Below are 27,963 nucleotides of genomic sequence, written 5' to 3' on the forward strand. Positions count from 1 at the left end.
TCTCCCAACATGAAAGCATTACGTTGACCTCTAGCTTTATGTTTGTTGGTAAGGCGTGCGCTTCTGCGAACTCTTAATTGTAAATGGTCCTGTCTAATCAATTCTACACTATCTTCAAGGCCGGATAGCTCATTATCCTGGCCCTACTGGGTCTGGTCACCCTGGGAATCAAGAGGCCCTGAGCTCCCAGAAGGAGCCTCCACCTGGAGCTGCGAAGTTTCACTATCTTTATCTAAAGCCACATTCCTTTCTCTGGGGAACAGAAATGCCGTCTGTTCTTCAGAATCAACACTGTCTGCTTCAACTGCCTCATTAACATGTTCAGAAATCTGTAACCTATCATCCTCCTCATCCTGAGGAAACTCAGGCGCAGAAAGCTCAGTTGTAGTTTAACAAGCACCAATTTTGAGGGGACCTTTGGAGACTTTTCTCTCTCTTTCCTGAGGATCCTTTAGAGATTCAGGTGAGACCTGTGAGCTAAACTGGATAGGAGGAAAGGAAAGATTGTATTGCAAATGGATAGGTTCAATAAAGGAAGTCACAGTCCTGAGTCTGCAAGATCTGAGAGGGGCTGTTGATGGTAGGGTGACTTGGAGGTCTCTCATTCATGGCATCACCATTAATTGAAGTTGACTTGACAGTAATTAACAACACTAGAAATAACAAAAAGGTAAATAAAAAACACAATAAAACAAATACCCAAATAACGTTCTTTCCTCCTCCTACCCCCTTTATAGACAACTCAATAGCAGATTGAATTAACAGATCTTTTTTCTCAATCTCACACCCACACTCTGAATGACTGGCTGCATTTGAGGACAAAGAGCCTGGGGAAAGTAACTGAATATATCATCCCAAACCTATGCCCCCATTCCTGCTTATTTTGAAGCTCTGGAGCTTGTGGCCAGTTTTCCTTACACAATCTTCCCCCACCACTGATTTGTTTCCTTTTCTGCCTCCTGCCTGTCTTCATTCTCTCTCCACTTGAAAGCTGTTTTGACATGCAATATCATGAATGACCTCTTAAGCATTCTAGCAGTTCATTAGAAGTCTTCTGTCTCAACTATTGTATGAGATTCAAGTTGTTTTGCCTGGATTCTGTCAAAGCTAGACATTAATTACAATAGACCCTACATAAATCTCTGCTGCTCTCTTCTGCCAGTCTCCCTTCATCAGGTAATGCTTACAATCTGTGTCCTGGAAAAAACCTCCCGTTCTCCTTTATGCTGCAATTAACTGCAGAAGTCCCCCATGACCTTCTGGCAAGGAAACTAGTCCAATGTGGGCTAGGCAAAACTACGGTGAGGTGGATCTGTAACTGGTTAAGTGGACGAACACAGAGAGTGCTCACTAATGCTTCCTCTTCATCTTGGAAAGAAGTGACGAGCGGAGTGCCGCAGGGTTCCGTCCTGGGCCCGGTCCTGTTCAACATCTTTATTAACGACTTAGATGAAGGGCTAGAAGGCATGATCATCAAGTTTACAGACAACACCAAATTGGGAGGGATAGCCAATACTCCAGAGGACAGGAGCAGAATTCAAAATGATTTTGACAGATTAGAGAGATGGGCCAAAACTAACAAAATGAAGTTCAACAGTGACAAATGCAAGATACTCCACTTTGGCAGAAAAAATTAAATGCAAAGATACAGAATGGGGGACAATGCCTGGCTCGAGAGCAGTACGTGTGAAAAAGATCTTGGAGTCCTCGTGGACAACAAGTTAAACATGAGCCAACAATGTGATGTGGTAGCAAAAAAAGCCAATGGGATTTTGGCCTGCATCAATAGGAGCATAGTGTCTAGATCTAAGGAAGTAATGCTACCCCTCTATTCTGCTTTGATTAGACCACATCTGGAATATTGTGTCCAATTCTGGGCACCACAATTCAAGAGAGATATTGACAAGCTGGAATGTGTCCAGAGGAGGGCGACTAAAATGATCAAGGGTCTGGAGAACAAGCCCTATGAGGAGCGGCTTAACGAGCTGGGCATGTTTAGCCTGAAGAAGAGAAGGCTGAGAGGAGATATGATAGCCATGTATAAATATGTGAGAGGAAGCCACAGGGAGGAGGGAGCAAGCTTGTTTTCTGCTTCCTTGGAGACTAGGACGCGGAACAATGGCTTCAAACTACAAGAGAGGAGATTCCATCTGAACATTAGGAAGAACTTCCTGACTGTGAGAGCCATTCAGCAGTGGAACTCTCTGCCCCAGAGTGTGGTGGAGGCTCCTTCTTTGGAAGCTTTTAAGCAGAGGCTGGATGGCCATTTGTCAGGGGTGATTTGAATGCAATATTCCTGCTTCTTGGCAGGGGGTTGGACTGGATGGCCCATGAGGTCTCTTCCAACTCTTTGATTCTATGATTCTAAGTAAGGTAATGCTTTGAATTCAACAGAGTTCTCCCTTGCAGACTGAACTATATCTGAACTATATATTCACTAAAGTTCCTTCCCATTCCTACCCTAAATTCTCTTTCACACTAGGTTGACCTGCCTGCTTTTTGGGACAGTTCAGAGAATATTTTCTCTATCATTTTATTATCAAATGCCTTCAGAATAATGTGAACTATTTCCTTGTGCTTTTGTAGGCTACATACTTACCATGGACAATTAGTCTGTGTTCCTTAAACTGTTTTCCAGCTGCATTGACTGCACTACATTGATAGCGCCCTTTGTCAATTCTGCGAGCACTCTTTATGTGCAAGATCTGTCCATTGTCCAAAATTTCAATATTAGGGTCTCCTGAGAAAAGGGGTCTGCAAAAATAAAATAAAACAATAATGTGTAATCTTGTGCTAGCCCGCTTACACACACATTCCCACAGACACATTCAAGGAATTTGAAAGTATACATTTCAATAGATATGCACAGAATTCCACTGTGTTTCTGTATACACCCCTTCCATCATTTCATCAAGATCAGGCACAATAGTGGACTTCTGCTTGTGGAACACTACTGCAAAGTGGAAGAGGATAAAGTTGTAATCTTCCCTTTCCTCCATACTTCCCTATGTGTTACTCAATAAGGTGTCACAAGGGCAAAAGAAGGAAACAGAAAGAAAATAAGTTCTGAAAGTCCTAACAGCTGAACATTAATCCATTGACATCAAATGATATTTTATCTAATAGAGCATACAAGAAAAAATGTTGTATTGGTATTTTTCTTTCACTATTTTTTATCCAGAGTTACATTGTCCTGAGCTAAAAGGAGAACTTGTCAGAGAGGAAAAAATGTACACTGTTCCCTCGCTACTTCGCGGTTTGCTTATTGCAGACTCACTGTTTTGCTGGGAGCAGCAAGGGAACACTGTATAGAGGGAATGCTGTATAGCTGCTCCTCATTCCTTCCTCGCCAGGCTGGACATCCAAGGGGCCTCTGAGGCAGGGAGCAGTGGAGGCAGCGAGAGGAGGAGGAGGAGGAGGAGGAGGAGGAGGAGGAGGAGGAGGCGACCACCGAGTGGGGGGAGTGTCCCTACTCTGCCTCGGAGGCCCCTTGGGTGCCCAGCCTGGCGAGGGAGGGGCCTCCGAGGCAGGCAGTAGCAGAGGTGGCAAGGAGGAGGCTGCCACCGAAGAAGGCCTCAGTGGCATCCTCCTCCTCGCTGCTTCCACTGTTCCCTGCTCCTTCCTTTCCAGGCTGGGTGCCAGGCTTGTGCACCTAGCCTGGTGAGGAAGGGGCCTCCGAGGCGGGGAGCAGCAGAGGTAGCGAGGAGGAGGCCACCACGAAGTAGGGACACTCTGGCCACGTGAGTGGGTGGAGTGTTCCTATTTCACAGATTTTCACTTATTGTGGGTGGTCCTGGAATGGAACACTCATGATAAGTGAGGGAATACTGTAAATCCAAAACTGTAAGCTGTGACAATTATTTGTACCACTGAAACTCACCCCGTGCAAAACAGACTACCAATGTAAAGACAGCTTTATCATGATCATATTTGACAGCTACCAAACCATCACCCATTCCTTGGCCGCTGAAAAGTCATCATGCTTCATCCCTGCAGATCATTCCCATATATGTAACTACAGAGGCGAGTAAAGTAATTTTGTCTGTACTGTGCGTCGCATAGTATATAAAGTTTGTTCTGTCCCATTGTTCCATTGTTTTGCAAATTTTCTTTTAATATATGCAAGGAAATAATGTATCACTATACCAATTTCTACATTTATTTTCTCTCAAAATGATTATTTCCAGACAGAGGAACAATCAGAAAAGGCAAAAGTTGGTGGATAATTTAGTTATTTTAGCTTGGAAAGTGCAAATCAAGTTGGTTCATATTTGATTCATAATGATCAAATTCCTTAAGTCCAAGAAACCGCGGAAGCAACAGTTCTAGTTTTGGAAAGAATTAAAATGAATTCTTTCTCACAGAAGCATGGTTTCCAGAGTTACTTTGCTGAATTCATTCAGAAATGGCCAAAATCACTTTGTTCAAGGCTTGAGCTAGTTTCAAAACACTTTAACTTCATTGTGCATTTGTTCAAATAGCTTTAGATAATTTATTCCACTAACCTGATGCTGTACAGTGCAAGAGTATGTAAAAATCAGTCCAAACAGCCTTAAAATATCATAAACATAAAACATGAGCTAACAGCTACCAGCAGATTTCTCTGCCACACAGATTTTAAAACACAGATTTACTAGTAGGATGTGAGCTTTGCTTGGCTACTATTCTGCATTACTAAATGCTAACACTATTTGTCCAAGAACATTTATATACTGATTTTTGTTGCCCAACTAACATTTGTACTGCCAAATTTCATCCTCTTAATGGGCTTTTCCTGGAAGATGAATAGTTCAGAGGCACAAACTCTCAATCTCGTGGTACACTGTGCTGGAATGTATCTCTCTCCGTGTGCAGAAATGTCACATGTAATTATGGCTTCTGTCTAACAAAGGACATTTTAGGTTACAGGTCCTCCTGTACAACTTGCCCCAATGAAATCTCGGGCTGTTTTGAATTAGACTTTGTAACTATTTTATTTAACCTCTTTGTTCTTCTGGTTGCATTTTGCTTTTGAAAAATACAAAAATGACATGCATGGCTGTAATGAAATTAAAAGATATATCTGAGGCAGGGGGGGAAAAAAGAATCCCACCGCTGCCACCACTGTAACGAAGATACTGGCTGCCAATGCTATAAAGCTATTAACGACCGATGTTTCTGGTAGATATGACTGCCACCACCTCAGCTTTTATTGGTCTGAGGAACCAAAGGTGTGAATGTGTCGTAGGTAAGGTGTGTTTGCCCTTAGTTCTTCTATTGCTTCTTCGCTGGCTGACTGGACTTTAAAGAGATTTCAATTATTGACTTGACTTAGTTCTGAGGAGATTGACAGACTGGAGCTGACACCAGTTAAAAATGAACTAGAAAAGGTTTATTGAACTTCAAGAGTATTTCGACTCATGAAATGAGTGGTACAGAAACTTGATTCAGTTGTAGATACTTAGTTGGGTTAAACAGTTAGTTCTACTGACAATAAAGCTTTCAAAACTGTGAGTTTCCTTAAACAGACTGCTCTATTCTTAGAAACAATATCACTTAGAGAACAGACTCCTATCTGTCTCACACACAGGGCAATAAGCTCTCTTATACTTTCCCTAAGTATAAGAAGACAAGTCTTTCTGTTACTGATCCTCTCAATACAGTAACCCTAGCCCTTGTCTGCTACTTATTCCCTATCCTTAAGGCTCACTTTAAAGCTTTCTTTCCCTGTCAGACTCCTATTTAGCTTCCTCTCCTAAAAATCCCTTCCTTCTGTGTCTGATGTCAAGACACTTCTCCCTCTTGTCAAAAGCTGACAGCCTCTTTTCCTCTCTCAACCGACTCCTCCCCTAATTGCTCTGACCAATCAGGAGTTGGCTTGACTCCTCCTCCTGCTTCTGCCTGTCTTTCAAGATGACAGCTACTGATACTCAGGCTTCAGCCTGGTCGCCTAAAAGGTAGATTTCACTACAATGGCATACCTCAAAGCCATGAAATCAGGCTACCATAATTTGCATAAAGCCAAATTTCGCCACGTGTTGAATTTGACTCTACCCAATTGGTATTGTCAGCATGACATTGTGGGTTTGAATATTGGACTAGCTAGGGCTCGGAAGGAATAGAATTCAATAATAATAATAATAATAATAATAATAATAATAAAATAATTCCTCAGAAGGAATAGAATTCAATAATAAAATAATAATAATAAAAACCTTTATTTATACCCTACCACCATCTCCCTAAAGGGACTTGGGGTGGCTTACATGATGCCAAGCCCAACAAAAATACATCAATAAAACAACAAAGCAAGCAAGCAAGTAAAACACAATACAAATATCATAAATAACATATAAGCAGCAGGAACACACAAGAGACTTAAAACACTGGAAATACATTGGGTGATCATGGGCAAGTCACATTCTTTTAGTCTTAGAGGAAAGCAATGGCAAAGTTATCTGAATAAATGTTGCCCGGAAAACCTTGATGGTTAAAGTCAACTTGAAGAAATACAACAAGAACTGATACTCAACAAGAAATGCACATACGTTTGATGATAATACCATGTTTAGGAGATAGCCATAATGACATTAATGATCTATCAGAAATACAGCCTATTAAATCCACAGATTAAGTACAGACAGCACAAAACAGTTCCATAATCTTAAGGTCAAACATAGGGAAATAATAAGGAACTATTTTCCTGCATTAAGAAATGAGAACATGGTTTTCATCAAAAGAGAAGAAGATGAAGAATATGAAGTCTACAACAATATCACTATTAGACTCCTCCCAAAAAACTATCTCCCAACAAGACAAATCCCTCCCACCCTTCATCCCTCCCCCCTTTGTCTCTCCTTTTTCTTTTCTTTTGCTCACCATTTCCTACTTTCCTATACACTTGATTGTTCCTCCTCTTTTATTGTATGGAAAAACTCTAATAGAAATTAATTAAAAAAATAATCTTAAGGTCAAACATAGGGAAATAATAAGGAACAATTTTCCTGCATTAAGAAATGAGGACATGGTTTTCATCAAAAAGGCAAAAGATCATGATTCTGCACAGATACAAACAGTGCTAAAAACATGACCATCAACAAGAGATGTAATTGTTCATTACGTTTCTTCTCGAAGGTAGCAATATTTAAATTCAGCCATTTTCTTCTTACTACAAGATTCCTTCTCACTCACAAGAAAGTCTGTGAAAACCACACAGTTTTCAAAGGCTATTAGCAATTCAGGATTTAGCCAGCACAAAATATATCCATGGTTGCTCTGCACAAATCGCATTTTTAAACAAAAAATAATATTTCAGCAAAGAAATATGAAATCCAATACAGAAATCACTATTTTCAACATCAAAGAGGGTGTTCGCTGTGCAAATAAACTACAAGCACATTTTCACTGATTAAATCCCCATTCGTTTTTTTTTCTGAATAAAAAACAATTTTTGTGCAGGAATTAATAAAATTATGTTTTCTGCACAAAGCAACCAAATGCAAATTTTTCAAAGACTAGAGTTTGAACTGCATTATACTGGCCAGTGTACACGCATATAATGCAGACTGAACTGCACTGAACTGAATTATATGAGGTTACACTGCCATATAATCCAATTCAATGCAGTCAATCTATATTCTGAAGATGGGTTATATGGCAGCGTAGATGAGGTCTATGTCTCACCAATCCAGGATTCTTGTCATCATGGTTACTTGATATTTTAAAAATATGTTTCTAGTCACTTTTGGATGCTTTGAATATTCTTTCCATCATAGGCTTTGAGACTTATGATCCTTGCACATCTTTGCCTTACTTAAAACCATTGTCAGTATGGACTTTACAAAAAAGCTATGCCTTTGCTCCCATTTTATTGTACCAAGAGATAGCAAGAGATGAAGAGATATGAATGCGCATGTGTGTGCCCATATGTGTTTTCAACAATGAGAACAGCACTTACTTGCCATCTTTGAACCAATGAATGATGGGAAAAGGGGAGCCACTGACTCTGCATTCAAAAGTGATGTCTTGGGTTAGAATGACTGAGGTTTCGCTTGGTGTATCAGCACTTCTTATTGTAGGTGGGACTAGGTGAAAAAGAAAACATAGTGCAATCAATCATCAAATGGACTCAAAGGTAAAGTATAGTCAGCTCCGACTCTTGGAGGTGGTGCTCATCTCCATTTTTAAACCGAAGAGCCAGCATTGTCCGTAGATGGTCATGTGGCCAGCATACTGCATGGAGCATTGTTACCTTCCTGCTGAAGTGGTACCTATTGATCTACTCACATTTGCATGTTTTCAAACTGCTAGGTTGGCAGAAACTGGGGCTAACAACGGGAGCTCACCCCATCCCATGTATTCCAACCACTGACTTTCCAGTCAGCAATTTCTACAACTTGGAGTTTTAACCCACTGCACTGCCGCGGTTCCTTCAATATGGAATACATGTTCCTAAATAAGACTCATATAGCTCTTTCAGCAGAAAGAATGAAGTGTAATTCTTTGCTTTCATTTCTACATTTATAAATCTAAGTATGTCTCAATCATAACACAGAATTTATTACTGGAAACATGGCTACATGCATCTCTTTATCTTACAGACTATGCACTTGAATGAAGGGATGTTGGAATCAATTGCAGTGGGACGTTTTAACAGTTGTTTCTGTTGCAAATGTGAAACGAAACAGGAACTGAGTTATGAACTAGAAGAATTCAGATTCAAGTTCCAACCAGGCATGAACATATCTTTATTATATCTTTAATATTTTTTTATCTATATCTGCAGTTTGAGAATTATAATAATGAGCTATTATGCATAATGAACTACTAAGAAGCATAGTTGGCACAACAAGCATGAAATATTCTCAACAATTTAAGCTTTATATCAATAAAGCTATTAAATAAATGAATGAATAAATAACTTTATATTTAAGCTGCCCTCTCCCCAAAGGTACTGTTGCTAACATTAATCTGAAGTATATCTGGATTTACAACTATAAAGAAAAAAAAACTAAATAGTTCAGGCATACAGAGTAATCTGGTTTTTTTTTCCTCCCCTGGCCCATTTAGATACAGTATATCTTTCATTAGAAGAAACCTCCAGGTTCCTTTGCCCTTCCAGATAGGTTCAGTGGTTCTCAACCTGGGGTCCCCAGATGTTTTTTGCCTACAATTCCCAGAAATCCGAGCCAGTTTAACAGCTGTTAGGATTTCTGGGAGTTGAAGGCCAAAAGCATCTGGGGACCCCAGGTTGAGAACCACTGGGTTAGATCATGCCAAAAAAGGTTCCAACACAAATTAATAAGTGTCAATCATAGTACCCTTATTAGATATTGCAAAAAGTACCATCTTTGATGAGACCAACCTTGCACATCTACAATAAATAATTTCTCTGAGTTCCCAGCTACATTGGTGGCTTTACATGAATACTGGCCAGCATCACTGGCAGAAGCTTTAAGAAGCTTCAGCAGCTTTCCATTGTTTAGAATCTGTAGAGTGTTGCTCTCCACAACCTAAAAAAGAACAAATAATAATAATAATAATAATAATAATAATAATAATAATAATAATATAGTAATATCCAAATGTAGACTCTGCAAGGAAGCAGATGAAACAATAGATCATATCCTGAGCTGCTGCAAGAAGATCACACAGGCAGACTACAAGCAGAGGCACAACACCATTGCTCAGATGATTTATTGGAATTTGTGCCACAAATACCATCTGCCTGCGACAAAGAACTGGTGGGATCACAAGCTGGAAAAAGTTACAGAGAATGAACACGCCAAACTCCTCTGGGACTTCCGGATTCAGACAGAGTTTTGGAGCATAATACTCCTGACCTCACGATTGTGTTAAAAAACAAAGTATGGATTGTCGATGTCGCAATCCCAGGTGACAGCAGGATTGCAGAGAAACAACTGGAAAAGCTGACACGATATGAGGATTTAAAAATCGAACTGCAAAGACTCTGGCACAAACCAGTAAAGGTGGTCCCAGTGGTGATCGGCACATAGGTGCAGTGCCTAAAGACCTTGGCCTGCACTTAAACACAATCGGCGCTGACAAAATTACCATCTGCCAGCTGCAGAAAGCCACCTTACTGGGATCTGCACGCATTATTCGCCGATACATCACACAGTCCTAGACACTTGGGAAGTGTCCAACATGTGATCCAATTCAACAGCCAGCAGAGTGTCTGCTGTGGACTCATCTTGTTGTGTTTCAAATAATAATAATAATAATAATAATAATAATAATAATAATAAATTTATTATTTACTTTATTTCTACCCCGCCTTTCTCTATTCCGAAGGGGACTCAAGGCGGCTTACATGTGGCATTTATTCAATGCCTTGCAACACATACAGACATTAAAAACTTAAAATCAGTTGAATTAAAATTAATATAAGTTAAGCATTTAAAAATTATGTTCAGTATTAAAATCACGCCATCCAAAGATCGTGGTCCAAGGTTGATTCCATAATCATTGCACATAATCCACATGTGAATCCAGCAAAGACGGAGATCCTATGGCTGGGTGGATCGGGCAGTGGGGACATCCATCTGCCCACCCTGGATGGCGAGACGCTACACCCGTCATCATTGGTAAAGAGTCTGGGAGTCCTTTTGGACCCCCTGTTGACAATGGAGGCCCAGGTCTCCGCCGTGTGCAGAACCGCCTTCTTTCACCTGCGGCAGGCTAGACGGCTGGCCCCCTACCTGTCCAGGGACGACCTAGCTACGGTGATCCAGGCCACGGTCATCTCAAGACTGGACTACTGTAACGCCCTCTACATTGGCCTCCCTCTGTCAGTGATTCGGAAGCTCAAGTTGGTACAAAACGCAGCTGCTTGGCTTCTTGAGGGAATTCCGATGAGATGCCACATAACACCAATCTTACTACAGCTGCATTGGTTACCAATTGAGCTCCGGATCACTTTCAAAGTGATGGTACTCACCTTTAAGGCCTTGCATGGTCTGGGGCCGATGTACCTGAGGGACCGCCTCACCCCCTACCAACCCCAGAGATCCCTCCGTTCTGAGGACCAAGATCTATTGGAGGTCCCCAGTGTCAAGACCTTGTGTCTAACGGCAACCAGACGCAGAGCCTTCACAGCAGTGGTGCCATCAGTCTGGAATGCTCTGCCACCTGAGGTTCATGCCCTGCGGGACTTACCAGCTTTCCGCAGGGCATGTAAGACATACCTGTTCTGACAGGCTTTTAATGTTTGATACTGTTGTTTTTAAATGGTTTTAAATTGCTTTTAAACTTTGTTAGATTTTAGCTATTCTTGTAAGCCGCTCCGAGACCCAGGGGAGTGGCGGCATATAAGTTTAAATAATAAATAAATAAATAAATAAATAAATAAATAAATAAAATGTGCACATAATCCATTGCACATAATTACGTCAACATCACCAAATACTGCAGCTGAACTGTGCAACTCTCACACACTACTTCCCTTATCGAATAAAACTAATCTCATGTGCAACTAATCTCTTGCAATTTATAAACTCTATGATATAGACTAGGGGTCCTCAAACTTTTTAAACAGAGGGCCAGGTCACAATCCCTCAAACTGCTGGAGGGCTGGATTATAATTCGAAAAAAACATGAATGAATTCCTATGCACACTGCACATATCTTTTTTGCAATGCAAAAAACACTTTAAAACAATACAATAATTAAAATGAAGAACAATTTTAACAAATATAAATTTATATTTAACTCGGGACTATGTCGGTTCTCGTTTTTATTGTATTTTAAAGTTGGTTGTATTGTTTTAATCTACTGCTGTAAACCGCTCCGAGCCAAATTGGGAGTGGTGGAGTCTAATAAATAAATAAATAAATAAATAAGTATTTCAATGGGACGTGTGGGCCTGCTTTTGGCTGATGAGCTAGGATTGTTGTGTGCTTTCAAGTCATTTCAGACTTAGGTTGACCCTGAGCGAGGGCCGGATAAATGACCTTGGAGGGCCGTATCTGGCCCATGGGCCTTAGTTTGAGGACCCCTGATAGGACCCCATGCTCTGCAATTAGGACTACTGGCAATGGCTGGATAATTTCATTACCACCTGTGACATATTTGTCATGACCTTCTTTGGAAGCTTTTAAATAGAGGCTGGATGGCCATCTGTCAGGGGTGATTTGAATGCAACATTCCTGCTTCTTGGCAGGGGGTTGGACTGGATGGCCCATGAGGTCCCTTCCAACTCTTTGATTCTATGATTCTATGATTCTAAACTGATTATTTGCACTTGGGATTCTAATTGTGTTTTCTAAAATACTATGGACTCTTCCATGGCTGAAGCACTGCTTTTTTGCATGTGATTGGAAAATCTGTATGCATCCTGTCAGCAAAAATATGACTTGTCCTTTATGGACATGCCCAGGGGCAGAATCTCATGGCTGGGCATTTATGACAGAAGCAGCTGCCATTTCTGTTTTGGACATTGAAAGGGTAAGATCTCCAGGATTACTGATATCAGTAACTGCTGCTTTACCTCATTTTTAAATGGAATCTGCACAATTTCTTCTCCATTGCATCTGTTTGTGTAACAGAATGTTAATGTTAAGAACTTTAAAAGAAGTAGCCACGGTGGTCCCCGCTCTTGTTACATCCCGATTGGATTACTGCAACGCACTCTACGTGGGGTTGCCTTTGAAGACTGCTCAGAAACTCCAACTGGTCCAGCGGGAGGCAGCCAGATTGCTTACCGGAGCGACATACAGGGAGCACACCACCCCCCGTTGTGTCAGCTCCACTGGCTGCTGATCCAATTCCGAGCACAATTCAAAGTGCTGGTTTTGACCTACAAAACCCTATACGGTTCCGGCCCAGTGTATCTGTCCGAATGGATCTCCCTCTACGTCCCACCTCGGAACCTAAGATCTTCCGGGGAGGCCCTGCTCTCGACCCCGCCTTGATCACAAGTGAGATTGGCGGGGACGAGGAGCAGGGCCTTCTCGGTGGTGGCCCCCCACCTGTGGAACTCACTCCTCGGGGAGATTAGATCGGCAACGTCCCTTCTTTCATTTAGGAAAAAGTTGAAAACCTGAATATGGGACCAGGCATTTGGACATCATGGCAGCTAAAGAAAGACCTGATGATGAGCTGGAATTTGACGAGACGGAACAGATTTACGAAACTCCGAACGCTGAAATCAGGATTAGTCTACTACTGTGTTACTGTATTGTTGTGTAGTGATGTTTTTAATCTTTAATGTGTAATTGTTTAATTTGCTTATATATGTATGTATATGTGACAAAGGCATCGAATTGTGCCTTCCTCTGTAAGCCGCCCTGAGTCTCCCCCCCCCCCCCCCCAGGGGTGAGAAGGGCGGGGTAAAAGTGACGGAAATAAATAAATAAATAAATAATAAAAGAGTAGTTTGGCTTTACTTCACTTGTCTTTTTATATCACAGACAATCCCACGAGAATGATAGTCTAAGACTTGGGGGCTATGTTGCTGGGCAATCTTATACAAATGTAAAGGTCATAGAGTGACCTTTCAAATGGATTGGGAGGAGCCAGCCTTTGGTAGTGTGATGAGTCAAAATGAAGTATTTTCTGAAAGTAAGAATCACAGTATTTAGGTGTGATGGGATCAGCATGAAGCCATACTGAAAACAGTATGCATTCACCAATTCATCACACAGGCTTTTTTTACCCATCTTAGAATGTACTCAGCACAGTTTGGAGACAGAGCCCACCAGATCCCATCAAATGACACAGAGCTACTTCCAGCAGGATTCCACTTCCAAACTGTGCTAAATGCATTCTAAGAAAAAGCAAGGAGAAAATGGGAGGCTACCTGATGTTATCATTGCCAGTAAAGAGGTATGTGTGTATGGGATGGGGGGAGTGAGCAGCGACACTTTTTCCTGTGTTATGGGGAAGGTGGCACTACAGGCGATGGATTCCCCCATTGCTGCCAGATTTGCCATGGAGAATATCTCCCACTGACTCCAGTGGCAGGCGACTTTATGTGATGAGGTCCTTAAGTCATTAAAAACTACAGGATGCATACTGATTGAAATGGGATATTTCTTAATGTTTCTTAACACTCATGTGCCAACTTCAACAGTTGAAGAGTTTGGAAAATGATGTTATCCCCCTGAGCATCTCACTGAATTAACAGAATCACTTCTAAACAAATTTATGTAACATACACAAACTCATAACTACCAAACCAGGTGGTAACTTTAGAACAAATGTGATTAAACACTGGCAATGCACAGTTTGCATCTATCTAAATCTGAATGACATCATCAAGTATACATCTCAAATAGATTGCTGCAACGCACTCTATGTGGGGCTGCCTTTGAAGAGTGCTTGGAAGCTTCAAATAATCCAAAGGGGAGGCAGCCAGATTGTTCTCCGGAGAAACATACAGGGAGCATACAATGCCCCTGTTGCATCAGCTCCATTGGCTGCCAGTCTGCTACTGAGCAGAATTCAAAATTCTGGCTTTAGCCTATAAAGCCCTAAAAGGTTCCAGTCCAGCTTACCTGTTCAAATGCATCTCCCTTTATGAGCCAGCTTTATGCCAGGGAGGTCCTGCTATCGGTCCTGCCACCTTCACAGATGCAATTGGCAGAGATGAGAGACAGGGCCTTCTCAGTGGTGGACCCTCAGCTGTGGAACTCCCTCCCCATCAAGATAAGATCCTTCCCCCTCCCCCCTAGCATTTAGGAAACAACTTAAGACCTGGTTATTCAAAAAGTGAGTGACAGGAATATGGAAACATGGAAGTAGTTAAAGAGTGGTTTGAATCCAGGGAGAGTGGGTTGAGCTCCCTCTGTCAGTTCCAGCTCCCCATGTGGGGGAATGAGAGAAGCTTCCCACAAGGAAGGTAAAACATCAAACAACTGGGCATCTGCTGGTCAACATCCTTGTGTCTACCAATTCTACCTTCTGGCCAATTCACTCACACCAGAAGTGATTTGGAGTTTCTCAAGTCACTCCTGACAGGAAAAAAACCACACAAAAAAAACCCCTCAAGATCAATGCAAGGCATAAATGTTTTATGTTATGCTTGTGATTATTGTTTATAGTTTTATTGTTTTAATGGTTTTCATAGAATCATAGAGTTGGAAGAGACCTCATGGGCCATCCAGTCCAACCCCCTGCCAAGAAGCAGGAATATTGCATTCAAATCACCCCTGACAGATGGCCATCCAGCCTCTGTTTAAAAGCTTCCAAAGAAGGAGCCTCCACCACAGAAACTTCCACTGCTGACAGCTCTCACAGTCAGGAAGTTCTTCCTCATGTTCAGATGGAATCTCCTTTCTTGTAGTTTGAAGCCATTGTTTCGCGTCCTAGTCTCCAAGGAAACAGAAAACAAGCTTGCTCCCTCCTCCCTATGGCTTCCTCTCACATATTTATACATGGCTATCATGTCTCCTCTCAGCCTTCTCTTCTTCAAGCTAAACATGCCCAGCTCCTTAAGCCCCTCCTCATTCTATTGTTATATGTGGTTGATTTAATATGTGATGTTTTATATGTGTAAGGCATTGAATTTTGCCTTTGATTATGTTGTGAATGGCTTTGAGTCCCCTCAGGGGTGAGAAAAGCAGTATCTAAATGTAATAAATAAATAAAATGAATAAAGTACCTCTTCTACTAAAGCAGCAACTAGTACTCAAACAGTACTTTGAGTTTGTTGGACGAATTTTACTTTGAATTTTGGAAAACAATTGACTGCACCTATACATACCTGAATATCTTGCATGTACCAAGTGATAATGGGGAAAGGATTCCCAGTTACTTCACAGAGCAGGCTTATAGGCTGATTAATGGTCACTGATGCATTTGTCACCTTGTCCTGATCTCTGATTTCAGGTGGAACTGAAATCAAACAAATTGTAAAATTGGTCATGTAAAGCAACATATTTAGATGCTTGGGTTTGTTTTTTTAGTAATCTTTTTCATTATAAATTTTCACACATAATAAGGGAGCTTCTTTTGTTTAAACCAATATTCCTATGAAACTAATTTAATAATGTTTGCTTACCATGAACCTTCAAGTTGTATGCTTTTTCTGTGCTTCCAGCTTCATTTACTGCAATGCAGACATATTCTCCATTGTTGTAAGGTGTGACAGAGGAAATGACGAGCAGCGCTCCATCATCCAAGACTGAAATTCCGGGTTCATTCCCAGTTAGCTCCCTGTTATTGTGCAACCATTTTATAATTGGCTTTGGGGTGCCTACAGGTGTAAGTTCAAAATTTAAAGTTTGTAAATTGTAAATTCAAAAGCAAAGACAGTATTTAAAGGTTTTAGCCTCTAAATACTGGATGATTTTTTTATTATTACTGATTCAGGCTCCAGTTTAAATAGTAGCAAACTGTGGCATGTTTAACAACTTGAACAATCTTGCTAGATCCCTTAAGTCTTCACCTGTTCACAACATGCAATTTTAATACAAAAAAGAAGGGCCACATTCCTAGGAAAATGTGATTCATCAGTAGTATATGTTATAGAACTCCAGTATGCTGATGACAATGTCATCTGTGCGCATTCAGAAGAAGATCTACAAGCCACTCGAAACACCTTCACAGAAGCATACGAGAAGCTCTGCCTGTCATTGAAAATCGAGAAAACCAAAGTGCTTTTGATTATGTTGTGAACTGCTTTGAGTCCCCTCAGGGGTGAGAAAAGCAGTATCTAAATGTAATAAATAAATAAAATGTAATGAATAAAGTACCTCTTCTACTAAAGAAGCAACTAGCAAAAACAGACAGTACTTTGAGTTTGTTGGCCGAATTTTACTTTGAATTTTGGAGTCGCCAGCCAAACCTTCTCCAATGCCAGAGATACAGCTTAATGGTGTAACATTAGAAAATGTTGACCATTTCCGCTACCTTGGCAGCCACCTCTCCAAAGTCAACATCGACACCAAAATACAACACCGCCTGAGCTCTGCGAGTGTAGCATTCTTCCGAATGAAGCAGAGAGTGTTTGAGGACTGGGACATCCATAGGGATACCAAGGTGCTTGTTTATAAAGCTATTGTCCTCCCAACCCTGCTATATGCCTGCGAAACATGGACTGTCTACAGATGTCACATACAACTCCTGGAACAATTCCATCAGCGCTGCCTCCGGAAAATCCTGCAAATCTCTTGGGAAGACAAGTGGACAAACATCAGCGTGCTGGAAGAAGCAAAGACCATTGAAGCAATGGTCCTCTGCCATCAACTCCACTGGACCGGCCACGTTGTACGGATGCTCGGCCACCGTCTCCTAAAGCAGTTGCTCTACTCCGAACTCAAGAACGGAAAACGGAATGTCGGTGAACAGGAAAAGAGATTTAAAGATGGGCTCAAAACCAACCTTAAAAACTCTGGCATAGACACTGAGAACTGGGAAGCCCTGGTCCTTGAGCGCTCCAGCTGGAGGTCAGTTGTGACCAGCAGTACTACAGAATTTGAAGAGGCATGAATGAAGGGTGAAAGAGAGAAACATGCCAAGAGGAAGGCACGTCAAGCCAACCCTGACCGAGACCGCCTTCCACCTGGAAACCAATGCCCTCACTGTGGGAGAAGATGCAGGTCAAGAATAGGGCTCCACAGTCACCTACGGATCCACAAGAATACTGATCCTGGAAGACTATCCTACTCGGCCAATGAGGGATCGCTTAAGTAAGTAAGTAAGCCTGAAGATCAGAATAATTTGGAAGTAATCACAGAAAGGACTTGGCATCATATGCAAAACTGAAGGTAAATTTGGTCAATACACTTAAGTCATCTGTATGGGTTGGTTTGCACATACTCAAGTGAAGATTCATATACCAGTAATTCACTACAATACACTTAGAGGATCTGCATTGGGAGAACCTGGAAGGTTGAGCTTCTCATTTCTAAAGACAGTGTCCTCCCAAAGCCATTATCCTCTCTGTACATCTAATCAGTTTCCCATGACAAACTGGGTATTAACAGGCCTACCTACTCTTTTTCTACGATGTTGCAAAAAATGGCATTTTCTTAGCAGAGACAAAAAAAAAATGCAGAGAAAGAAGCTATCACAGGTTTTCTTTCTTTTCTAGTCACTACACTACAAAACTGGGAAATGAAGACTTCACTGAACCTAATTCTTGAAAAGCAATGTATAGAACTATACTAATTTTCTCCTACAATTTCAGATTTCATAAGGTGTTTCTCATCCAATATTGATTTATCATGACACTGGCTAAGAAGATATCAGTGTAGTGCTTCCAGAAGATGGAATTAACAGTACAAAATAATTTCCATACCTTTGACTGGACAAGGGAAAGCAATTTTCTGGCTTGTTACTCTTTCTTGTAAGGGAATGTTATATGGTGGGTCGAGTATACCAACAGAAGGAGGTTCTAAAATAAAAGAAAGGAAGGAAATGAGTCCTTTATAAACTCACTGTTCGAATGTCTATCTTCTACAACTTTTACTACTTCTGAAAACATCTTTTTAAAAATACACTTGTGAAATATAAAGGAGTTTGATTATATATATTTTAGTTATATGTATGTTTTAAAAGCATATGTTGTGTTAGAATTAATCTAGGGAGCTCTCTTGAGGAAAATACACGTTCCCTCGATGCAAAACATAAAAACAGATGTAATTCGGTCCAGGTCAGTTATGGGCCCCTGTGATGTATCTGGATGTGAGTAGAAATACAAATAAACTTTATCAAGCTCAGCCCTGCAAACACTGGTGTGCAAGCATCAGTTACCTGGCATATGAAGCATACCTTCCACCAGATGGCTCCGTAAAAAGAAACACTGCCATCTACAGGGCTATGTCACCTCCTGGATACCCACAAACTTAGCCAAGTGTGATACAGAGGAGATCATTAAAGCTCTTACTACTTTTTTACTTACTTAGAATCATAGAATCATAGAATCAAAGAGTTGGAAGAGACCTCATGGGCCATCCAGTCCAACCCCCTGCCAAGAAGCAGGAATGTTGCATTCAAATCACCCCTGACAGATGGCTATAAAGAATTAGTTCGAGGGAGATCAATCAATATCAGATCCCAATTCGCTGTACACCAAATTATAAAGATGGGGATATTAATCAATCCCACATCACTGGATCCAATTATGATGTCTAAGGGGTATATTTAAGTTTCTTCCGCTGCCACCAAACTGTAATGTAAGGGAACACTCTAGCTGCCCAAATATTAAAGATCTTTTGAGACCACCAAGCACTGTGTCCTATTATTTCTTCTTTTAAAAACAGTTGAGGTTGTTTAAGAAACTTTAGCCACAAAGGCACACTTGAGTCAGGCTTTTAAATTTAAATAATCAATGAAAGTTTATTGATTTGAAACAGGAAAAGTAAGTGCAGTTCAATATCTTGCCTGTTACAGAAAGTATTTGCTTTTGTCTTGAATGCGTAGCGGTTACAATAATAGTTATGTCTTTGTTACAATAAAAAGAGTTTCTTCTCTTCACTAACAAGCAAACTTAACAGGAACTGAATCTCTGTCAGGATTACTTCTGTAGCTCAGATACACTAACCTAGTCCTATCTAGCTACAACCCAGCTATATCCCTAATAGCTGTTCAGTTTGCTTCAGCTAACTATGCTGGCAAACCACTGGCAAACTTCGCCCTATCCTAACTCTTAAACCATAATCTTCTAAAAACATCCTTTCTCTTCGAACTCTAATCTTCAACTCCCCATTTCTGACTGAAAAAGCTCTTTTTCCCTCCAAGCCTCTCAAACTCTGCCCCCTTTTCTAAACCAATCCTGGTCGATCTCTGCTGACTCAGGCCTAAGACACTCCCCCTCTCTAAACTCTCTCTAAGATGGTACCTTCCCTGATCTAAAATGGCTACTGCTGCTTCGCCAGGCCCACCTAAGCTGCAAACTAGCTGGCAGACTCACTCTAGGCCCTGCAAATCCTGGCTGCAAAAGGTAAGGGACCTTTACAATGGCCATCCAGCCTCTGTTTAAAAGCTTCCAAAGAAGGAGCCTCCACCACACTCTGGGGCAGAGAGTTCCACTGCTGAACGGCTCTCACAGTCAGGAAGTTCTTCCCCATGTTCAGATGGAATCTCCTCTCTTGTAGTTTGAAGCCATTGTTCCGCGTCCTAGTCTCCAAGGAAGCAGAAAACAAGCTTGCTCCCTCCTCCCTGTGGCTTCCTCTCACATATTTATACATGACTATCATATCTCCTCTCAGCCTTCTCTTCTTCAGGCTAAACTTATAGTGACAAATGGAAGTATACAACACCCCCATTATTTAGCTACTGACTGAATATGCTCTTTATCACCACAATAAAGAAAATTGTGCTATCAAATAAAAAAAGCTTGAACAAGATACACAAGTGATGAATTCACTTGAAGTTGATACAAATGCCTCCTATGCTGACATGTTTATCTATTTGTTTTAACACAGACTGTATCTCTCTGCATTCCAATTGTCATTTATACAGCACTCTCTGGATTGCAAGCAAACATTGAACGTTGATATTTTGGGTGCTGAAAGGGGCCAATTTTTCGAAGTCTTTCTTCAAATGTGCAGTGTGAGTTACCTCTTTATTTTTCTTTATAACTAGCTTGAGAACCCAATGGTGCCCAGTTTATTTGACAAAGCATTGTTTGTTTTACGAAGTTTGGTAATATCAGTTTGGTAATGTGTAACACTTATTACAAAAAAACCAGTCTGCTCCCATTAGAAAATGCATTAGAATTTGGGTGAACTAACACCCCCAGAATGGTGGGTCAATCCTTCCCAAACCATGCCATTATTCAAAGTTGGCCATGTTGGGTCTGTGTGCCAAGTTTGGTCCAGATTGGACATCTGCTGGGTTCAGTGACATCTAGATAAGGATGAACTATAACTCCCAGATTCCCGGGGCAATCACCCCAAAACCCAGCCAGCATTCACAGCTGGCCATGTTGGTACTGTGACCCAAGTTTGGTCCAGATCCGTCATCGGCTGAGTTCAGTGTACTCTAGATAAGACAACTCCCAGATTCCCAAGGCAATTGCCCCTGAACCCTGCCAGTATGCACAGTTGCCCATGTTGGGTCTGTGTGCCAAATTTGGTGCAGATCCATCAAGTTTGGTTCAGATCCATCGTCGGCTGGGTTCAGCGCTCTCTGGATAAGAGTAAACTACAACTCAGATTCCCCAGGCAATCACCTCCAAACCCTGCCAGTATGGACAGTTGCCCATGTTGGTTCTGTATGCCACGTTTGGTCCAGATTTATTGTTAGCTAAGTTCAGTGCTCTCTGGATAATGTGGCTTGTTGTGGAAACAAGGATTATTAAGAAAGCTTCAGCAGAGACACCTTTTCCTCATGATAACTCTTTCAGGAGTGAATTTCTCTTCTGAGGCTTAGATTTTTCTCACTTCTTATTGTTTTACCTCCATTCTTAACCATGAGTCATTTGTAAGTGATATAATTTGGTGACTGCCTGAACAATTCAAATTTTTGCATGCTTATGTGTTCACTGGTTAACAACATGTCTACCATTACTTTTCCTGCGTACTCAGCAATTGGTTATTTAATCAAAACATAAGATCATAGATATTCACAGTTTCTGCTGGGAAACTGATATTGGTACCATCTACAACTACAACTCCCAGATTCCCAGGGCAACTACCCCCAAACCCAGTCAGTATTCACAGTTGGCCATGTTGATTCTGTGTGCGAAGTTTGGTCCAGATCTATTGTCAGCTGGGTTCAGTGCTCTCTGGATAAAGGTGAACTACAACTCCCAGATTACCCGGGCAATCACCCCCAAACCCTGCCAGTATTCACAATTGGTGATGTTGGGTATGTCTGCTAGGTTTGGTCCAGATCCGTCGTTGGCTGTGTTCTGTGCTCTCTAGATGTTGGTGAACTACAACTCTCTGAAATCACAGTCAGTTTCACCCAATGGGGATTCTCTGTGCCAAGTTTAGTCTATTGTCAGTGGAGGTCAGTTTCTTGAATGAAGGTGAACTGTAACTCCTGTAAATCAAGGTCAATGTCCCCCAAAATTCTATCTACAGTATGTTCTGTTGGTTATGAGGAGTCTCTGTGTCAAGTTTAATCCAGGTCTGCCATTCGTCTGGGTCTCAGTAGTCTTTTGAAGATGGAGTTGAATTGGGTGAAAGTATTGCAAATCCCATCATCTTTGGTCCATCCTCCCCTATCAACTCCAAAACATGAAGTAGGGCATGGGTCATCTGTGTGTCAAATATGGTCCAGGCCTGTAGTTCATGAGGGTCACAGTAGTGTGTGGGAACTGAATTGGGTGAAGGTAGGACAAATCCCATCATCCATAGTCTGTGCCAGGACACAAAGTGGGTCATGGGAGGTCTGTGTGCCAAGTTTGGTCTTGTTCTGTCATTGTTGGAGGCTACAATGGACTGTGCAAACCAAAGCATTTGAAAGTACTACAAATCCCATCATACATTGTCCGTCCTCCCCCAAACCTCACCAGGACGTAAAGGGGGTCATAGGGGTTATGTGTGCCAAGTTTGGTCCAGGTCTGTCACCCGTGCTGGTTGCAGTGGTCTGTGAAAGTGGCAACCAATCAGAAAGCTGCCACATGCACACATACATACAAACATTCACTTTTATTATATCTTATCTTCTATATATAAAAATGCTCTGTGTATCATGAGTACCTTAAAATCAAAAGAACCCATGAATGAAATCACACCAAATTTGCCAACAAAACATCTCACAACACAAGGAGTGACCATCACTCAAAAAATTATGATTTTGTCATTTGGGAGTTGTAGTTGCTTGGATTTAATAGTTCACCTATAATCAAAGAGCATTCTGAACTCCACCAACGATGGAATTGAATCAAACTTGGCACACAGGACTCCCCTGATCAACAGAATACACTAGAAGGGTTGGTGGGCATTGACCTTGAGTTTTGGAGTTGTAGTTCACCTACATCTAGAGAGCACTGTGGACTCAAATAATGATGGATCTGGACCAAACTTGGCACGATACTCAATATGCCCAAATATAAACACAGATGGCGTTTGGGGGAAATAGACCTTGACATTTGGGAGCTGTAGTTACTGGGATTTATAGTTCCCCTACAATCAAAGAGCATTCTGAACCCCACCAATGACAGAATTGGGGCAAACTTCCCACACAGAAACCCTCATGACCAACAGAAAATAAGGATATCTATATTAGTGAATTATAAAAGAAACTCAAAGGAAATATCAATAAGAAACCAGAGATAAAAAAATAACAATAATCAGATTATTATTAAGTGAGAAGATTTTCAACTTGGGGAGACCTGGAAGTTTGCTCTTACTTTTTATTTTGTTTTTTTTTCTTTTCTTTTTTTCTCTTTCTCTCTTTCTATTTCCTTTCTGACTTTCCTTAATGGAAAATAATGGAATAATAAGTGTAGCAGTTTTTCTTTTTAAGCTCCTTCTCCTGAGGAGCGAGCTGTATTCTCAATAAAGATATATATATATTAAAAGAAAATACTGTCTTTTTTGTGGTCTTTTCTGACCCCCCCCCCCCCGGTGACCCCCCCCCCCCCCGGGGTCTTGACTTCCCAGGTTGAGAAATGCCGCCTTAAGGCCATTCAGTCCAACTCCCTTCACCAGGGCAAGAAAACATAATCAAAGCCTTCCTGACAAAGGGCCATCTAGCCATTCACACACACACATACTTATATGACAGGTGCAGTATCAAAGATTTGAAAGGGACCTCTAAAGAAGGACAATGATATGTTGCATGTTCCAGAGTAGGCAAACCAGACAATCTCCACATCAACACTGGCAAAGAAACAGAAAGAAATAACTGTTTACCCACAAGCATAAAGACATTACATATATTAGAAACCAACACTTTCTCACTACTTTATTTTCCAGATCACCAGACTGGGCCACAGCAACGTGTGGCAGGGGACCGCTAGTAGATAGATAGATAGATAGATAGATAGATAGATAGATATAGATATATAGATTTATAAATTTTTTTAATGGAAAGAAGTCACAATTACTGAAATGCCTCTTTACTGTAAATGAAACTAAAATTTCCTCATTTTAAAAAATGGGATGATCCTTCTCACTGCTCATTCATAATTACCTTGAACGTGGATCAATATTTCTGCCTCATCGTGGCCTGCAATGTTACTTGCTCTGCATGTATAGGTCCCAGAGTCTGAAAGCAGGACTTTAATGAGGCTCAATGTTCCATCTGTAGCAACAGCGTATTGTTTGTTGTCTATTAAAAGAGGATCCTCATCTTTTAACCAAGTGATCATCGGAGGCGGAATCCCTTGAACATTGCAAGGAAGATCAACTCTGTGGCCAACTTTGACTTTCATTACGCGAGGCCCACGTTGTATCTTTGGAGGAACTAAGCAAAGTGTTTTCATTAATGCTCAAATGCTGGAAGATGTTAGCAATCAATTCAGTAATATGTGACTAACCCAGATCCTGTAATATTTTAAGATTGCTACTTTCCTATTGTATTAAAAATAAATAGGTCATCTTATCGATACTATTATCTGTGCATTATTTGAATTACAAAAGCTTGTATAACTATATATTGAGGGAAGATGGCAGGACTATCTACCAATGAACTATGTTAACTTATGTGAAGGCTGCCATCTGAGAACAATAACAATTGAATTCAATTTGATTACTTCTGCACAAAGCCACAGTGAGTATCAAAATATTACCTTACAGTAAATAATAGGGCTGGGCGGTTTCGTTCGTTAATTTCGTAATTCGTTATTAATTCGTTATTTTTTTTATAACGAAGCGATATTGAACCATTCAGGAGCAACTAAAAAACGAAACGAATTTTTTCAATTCGTTTCGTAATTGTTCCGTATTTGTTTCGAAATCGATTCGTAATTGATTCGAAATCGTTTCGTTATTATTTCCGCATGTCTGGTGCAAGTTTTATAGTCGTTGTTTGTTTTCTCAGTGAAAAAAAAATTATCACACCAACAGTCAACAACAGAGGGAGAGGGAAGCTTCCTGTCCCATTTGGAGGTTTTTTTAGCGTATTGCGCGATCGCGCCCGACATTAACGAATCGATTCGTAATTGTTTCGAAATCGATTTGTAATTTATTCGCAATTTACGAAATTTCGTAAATATCAAAAAAAATTTAAGGAAAATTTTGGAATTAATTTAAAAATCGAAACGCAAAAACTCCCTAAAAACTAATCGAGTTTAGAAACAATTTTTTCCGTGGTTGCCCAGCCCTAATAAATAAGACATTTTCATAGTTTATAAACACATTATATTCCTATGCAATATAAGAAAAATGTTTTTAAAAAACCAGACATCTTGGTCTTTAACTTTAACCTAAGATTTAAACACCAGAAATGGGAAAGCTGTTTCTTTAGCTGATTAAAAAAACATACTTGTCTTGATCTCTTTTTCCTGGAATTTTTCCTAAGATGAGCTACAAAAACATTTTCCCCACCCAACAAAAATTACTGGAAAGCAAAGTACCACATTTTTTAGATCTTCAACAAACCTGTTGGAAGAGAAGGACAAATTATTTCATATTAGGAGCCAGGCCCATAGCCAGGATTTCATTTCGGGGGGGGGGGGGGCTGAATTTTTTTTCAGGGGGGGTTTCGGGGGGGGCTGAGTTTCGGGGGGGGCTGAGTCTGAGTGAAAGAGGGTCTAGCCTAGCAAACCTTTTGTATCATTACCCCAATACCCCCATGCGTATGGGATATATTGAGTATGGTGATCAGATCATGATATGAATAAACATAACAGTTTAAATAATGCACCAGTAAGGCCTTTTCGCGAACCACCATGAAAATTTGGGGGGGGGGGGCTGAAGCCCCCTGAGCCCCCCCCCCCCCCCCCCCCGGCTACATGCCTGTTAGGGGCCCATCCAGACAGGGCCCATAATATGGGAGCTCTGAATTAACCGAATTATTCGAGACAAAGCAGGAAACCCCGTATTGAGGGCTTTCATGGCTGGAATCACTGAGTTGTTGTAGGTTTTTCAGGCTGTATGGCCATGTTCTAGAAGCATACTCTCCTGATGTTTCACCTGCTTCTATGACAGGCATCCTCAGAGGTTGTGAGGATGCCCTCTGAGGATGCCTACCATAGATGCAGGTGAAATGTCAAGAGAATGCTTCTAGAAAATGGCCATACAGCCTGAAAAACCAGCTACAATCCAGGAAAGCCATACTTTGTCCCAAATTAATTTGATACTCCATTAGACTGGGGTCTTCCTGAAAGACCCGAGTCTAATGAAGTATGGGTTTCTTAAATCCGCTTCAGTGTACATTTAAGTGCTGTCTGTAAGCGGCCAAGGACTTCCACTTAATAACTTCAGAGTAACAGCAAAAAGTAAGCACTTTAAAACATTTGTACCTTTGATACAATGCAGTCCAATTAGAGAAAAAAATATAAGTGTTCTATAACGAGTAACAATAGCTACAAGTTATTAACTGACCTGTGCATTATATACAGAACATAGGATATTTATTTTGCAATATAGGTAAAGGTAAAGGTTGTCCCCTGACATTAAGTCCAGTCATGTCTGACTCTGGGGTGTGGTGCTCATCTCCATTTCTAAGCCAAAGACCCGGCGTTGTCCATAGACACCCCCAAGGTCATGTGGCCGGCATGACTGCATGGAGTCCCACTATATTTTGCAATATAACATACAATATTATTTCTCCAGCTAGCAGGGGTCTATTCTAACTACCAAGAGTTCTGCAGAGCCTCAGTCAGACATATTTATTTATTTTTTTATTTATTTAAACTTATATGCCTCCACTCCCCTGGGGCTCGGAGCGGCTTACAAGAATAGCTAAAATCTAACAAAATTTAAAAGCAATTTAAAACAATTTAAAAACAATAACACTTTATTTAAGGCCTCTTCTACCCTGCCATATAATCCAGATTATCAAAGCAGATAATCCATATTATCTGCTTTGAACTTAATTATAGGTGTCTACACTGCCATATAATCAAGTTCAAATCATATAATCTGGATTTTATATGGCTAAGGGGCTTTAGGCCGGATCCAGACAGGTCTTTATCCCAGAAGCATCCACGTTAAAAAAAAATGCAGATGTTTCTGGGGGCCTGTCCACACCCACCTCAGAAAGTGCACACTTTCTGGGATGGGTGTCCAGACATGATTACTTCTGCACAAAGCCACAGTGAGGGTCAAAATATTACCTTACAATAAATAAGACAATTGCATAGTGTATAAACACATTATATTCCTATGCAATATACTAAGATGTGATAATAAAATGCCAGAATATAAACTTTACTAAAATTTTGTTACACATAGGCATCAAGTGAAATTTTGTATATACAAGATAAATAGCAATATGCAATGTAAGAGATTGAATATGGAGTTGCAAGAGATTAGACAGAGCTATGTTTTTGTAATATACTAGCTGTGCCCTGCCACGCGTTGCTGTGGCCTATAGTAAAACTTATCAAAGTTGAGGTAGATATCTGGACTATTACGAAAGAGAGGTCCCTACCTATTCCTTCCCCCTTTTCCTCCCCCTTTCTCTCCTTTCTTCCTTCTCTACCTCTTTCTTTCTTTCCTTCTTTCGCTCCTTGGTTTCATCCTTCTCTCTTTCCTTCATTCCCTCCCCCTTTCTTCCTTTGCCTTTCTTTCCTCCCTGTTTGCTTCCTTCTTTCTCTTTTTATTTCCTTTTATTTCACCACCATCATAACAATAACAATAATGCAATGCATTGCCTCTGGGACCTGACACCTCTCCCATTCCCCCTAAAAGGGTCTCACAGGAATAATAGCATCATAATAATCATAGAAATAACAACCTTTACCCGCCACGTGTTACTGTGGCCAACCTTCCCACTTTCCTCCTTTCCCTCCTTCCTTCCTTCCTTCCTTCCTTCCCATCTTTCCTTCTCCTCTTCCTTCTCTATCTCTTTCCTTCCTTCCCCCTTTTTCTTTCTCTTCTGCTGTCTCTCTTTTCTTTCCTTCCATCTTTCCTTTTCTTTCCTTTTCTTCTTCCTCTAACTTTCCTTCCTTCCCCC

The 27,963-nt window shown here is 40.8% G+C and overlaps 1 protein-coding gene across 2 annotated transcripts in view; it reads right to left on the bottom strand.

The window, feature by feature from the left end:
• The window catches only part of HMCN1 (hemicentin 1), a 379,978-nt gene that overhangs the window by 195,767 nt on the left and 156,248 nt on the right, over window positions 1-27,963 (bottom strand). For both annotated transcript variants that reach the window (XM_067467610.1, XM_060774510.2), the window contains exons 24-30: window positions 24,034-24,306; window positions 18,242-18,337; window positions 16,001-16,195; window positions 15,704-15,834; window positions 9,344-9,491; window positions 7,937-8,063; window positions 2,600-2,754 (exon numbers count right to left, since the gene is read on the bottom strand). In XM_067467610.1, coding sequence (XP_067323711.1) covers window positions 2,600-2,754; window positions 7,937-8,063; window positions 9,344-9,491; window positions 15,704-15,834; window positions 16,001-16,195; window positions 18,242-18,337; window positions 24,034-24,306 — 1,125 coding nt within the window. The remainder of the gene's footprint in view (window positions 1-2,599; window positions 2,755-7,936; window positions 8,064-9,343; window positions 9,492-15,703; window positions 15,835-16,000; window positions 16,196-18,241; window positions 18,338-24,033; window positions 24,307-27,963) is intronic.

The sequence above is a fragment of the Anolis sagrei genome, chromosome 4 (genome assembly GCF_037176765.1).
Source record: "Anolis sagrei isolate rAnoSag1 chromosome 4, rAnoSag1.mat, whole genome shotgun sequence".
Lineage (NCBI taxonomy): Eukaryota > Metazoa > Chordata > Lepidosauria > Squamata > Dactyloidae > Anolis > Anolis sagrei.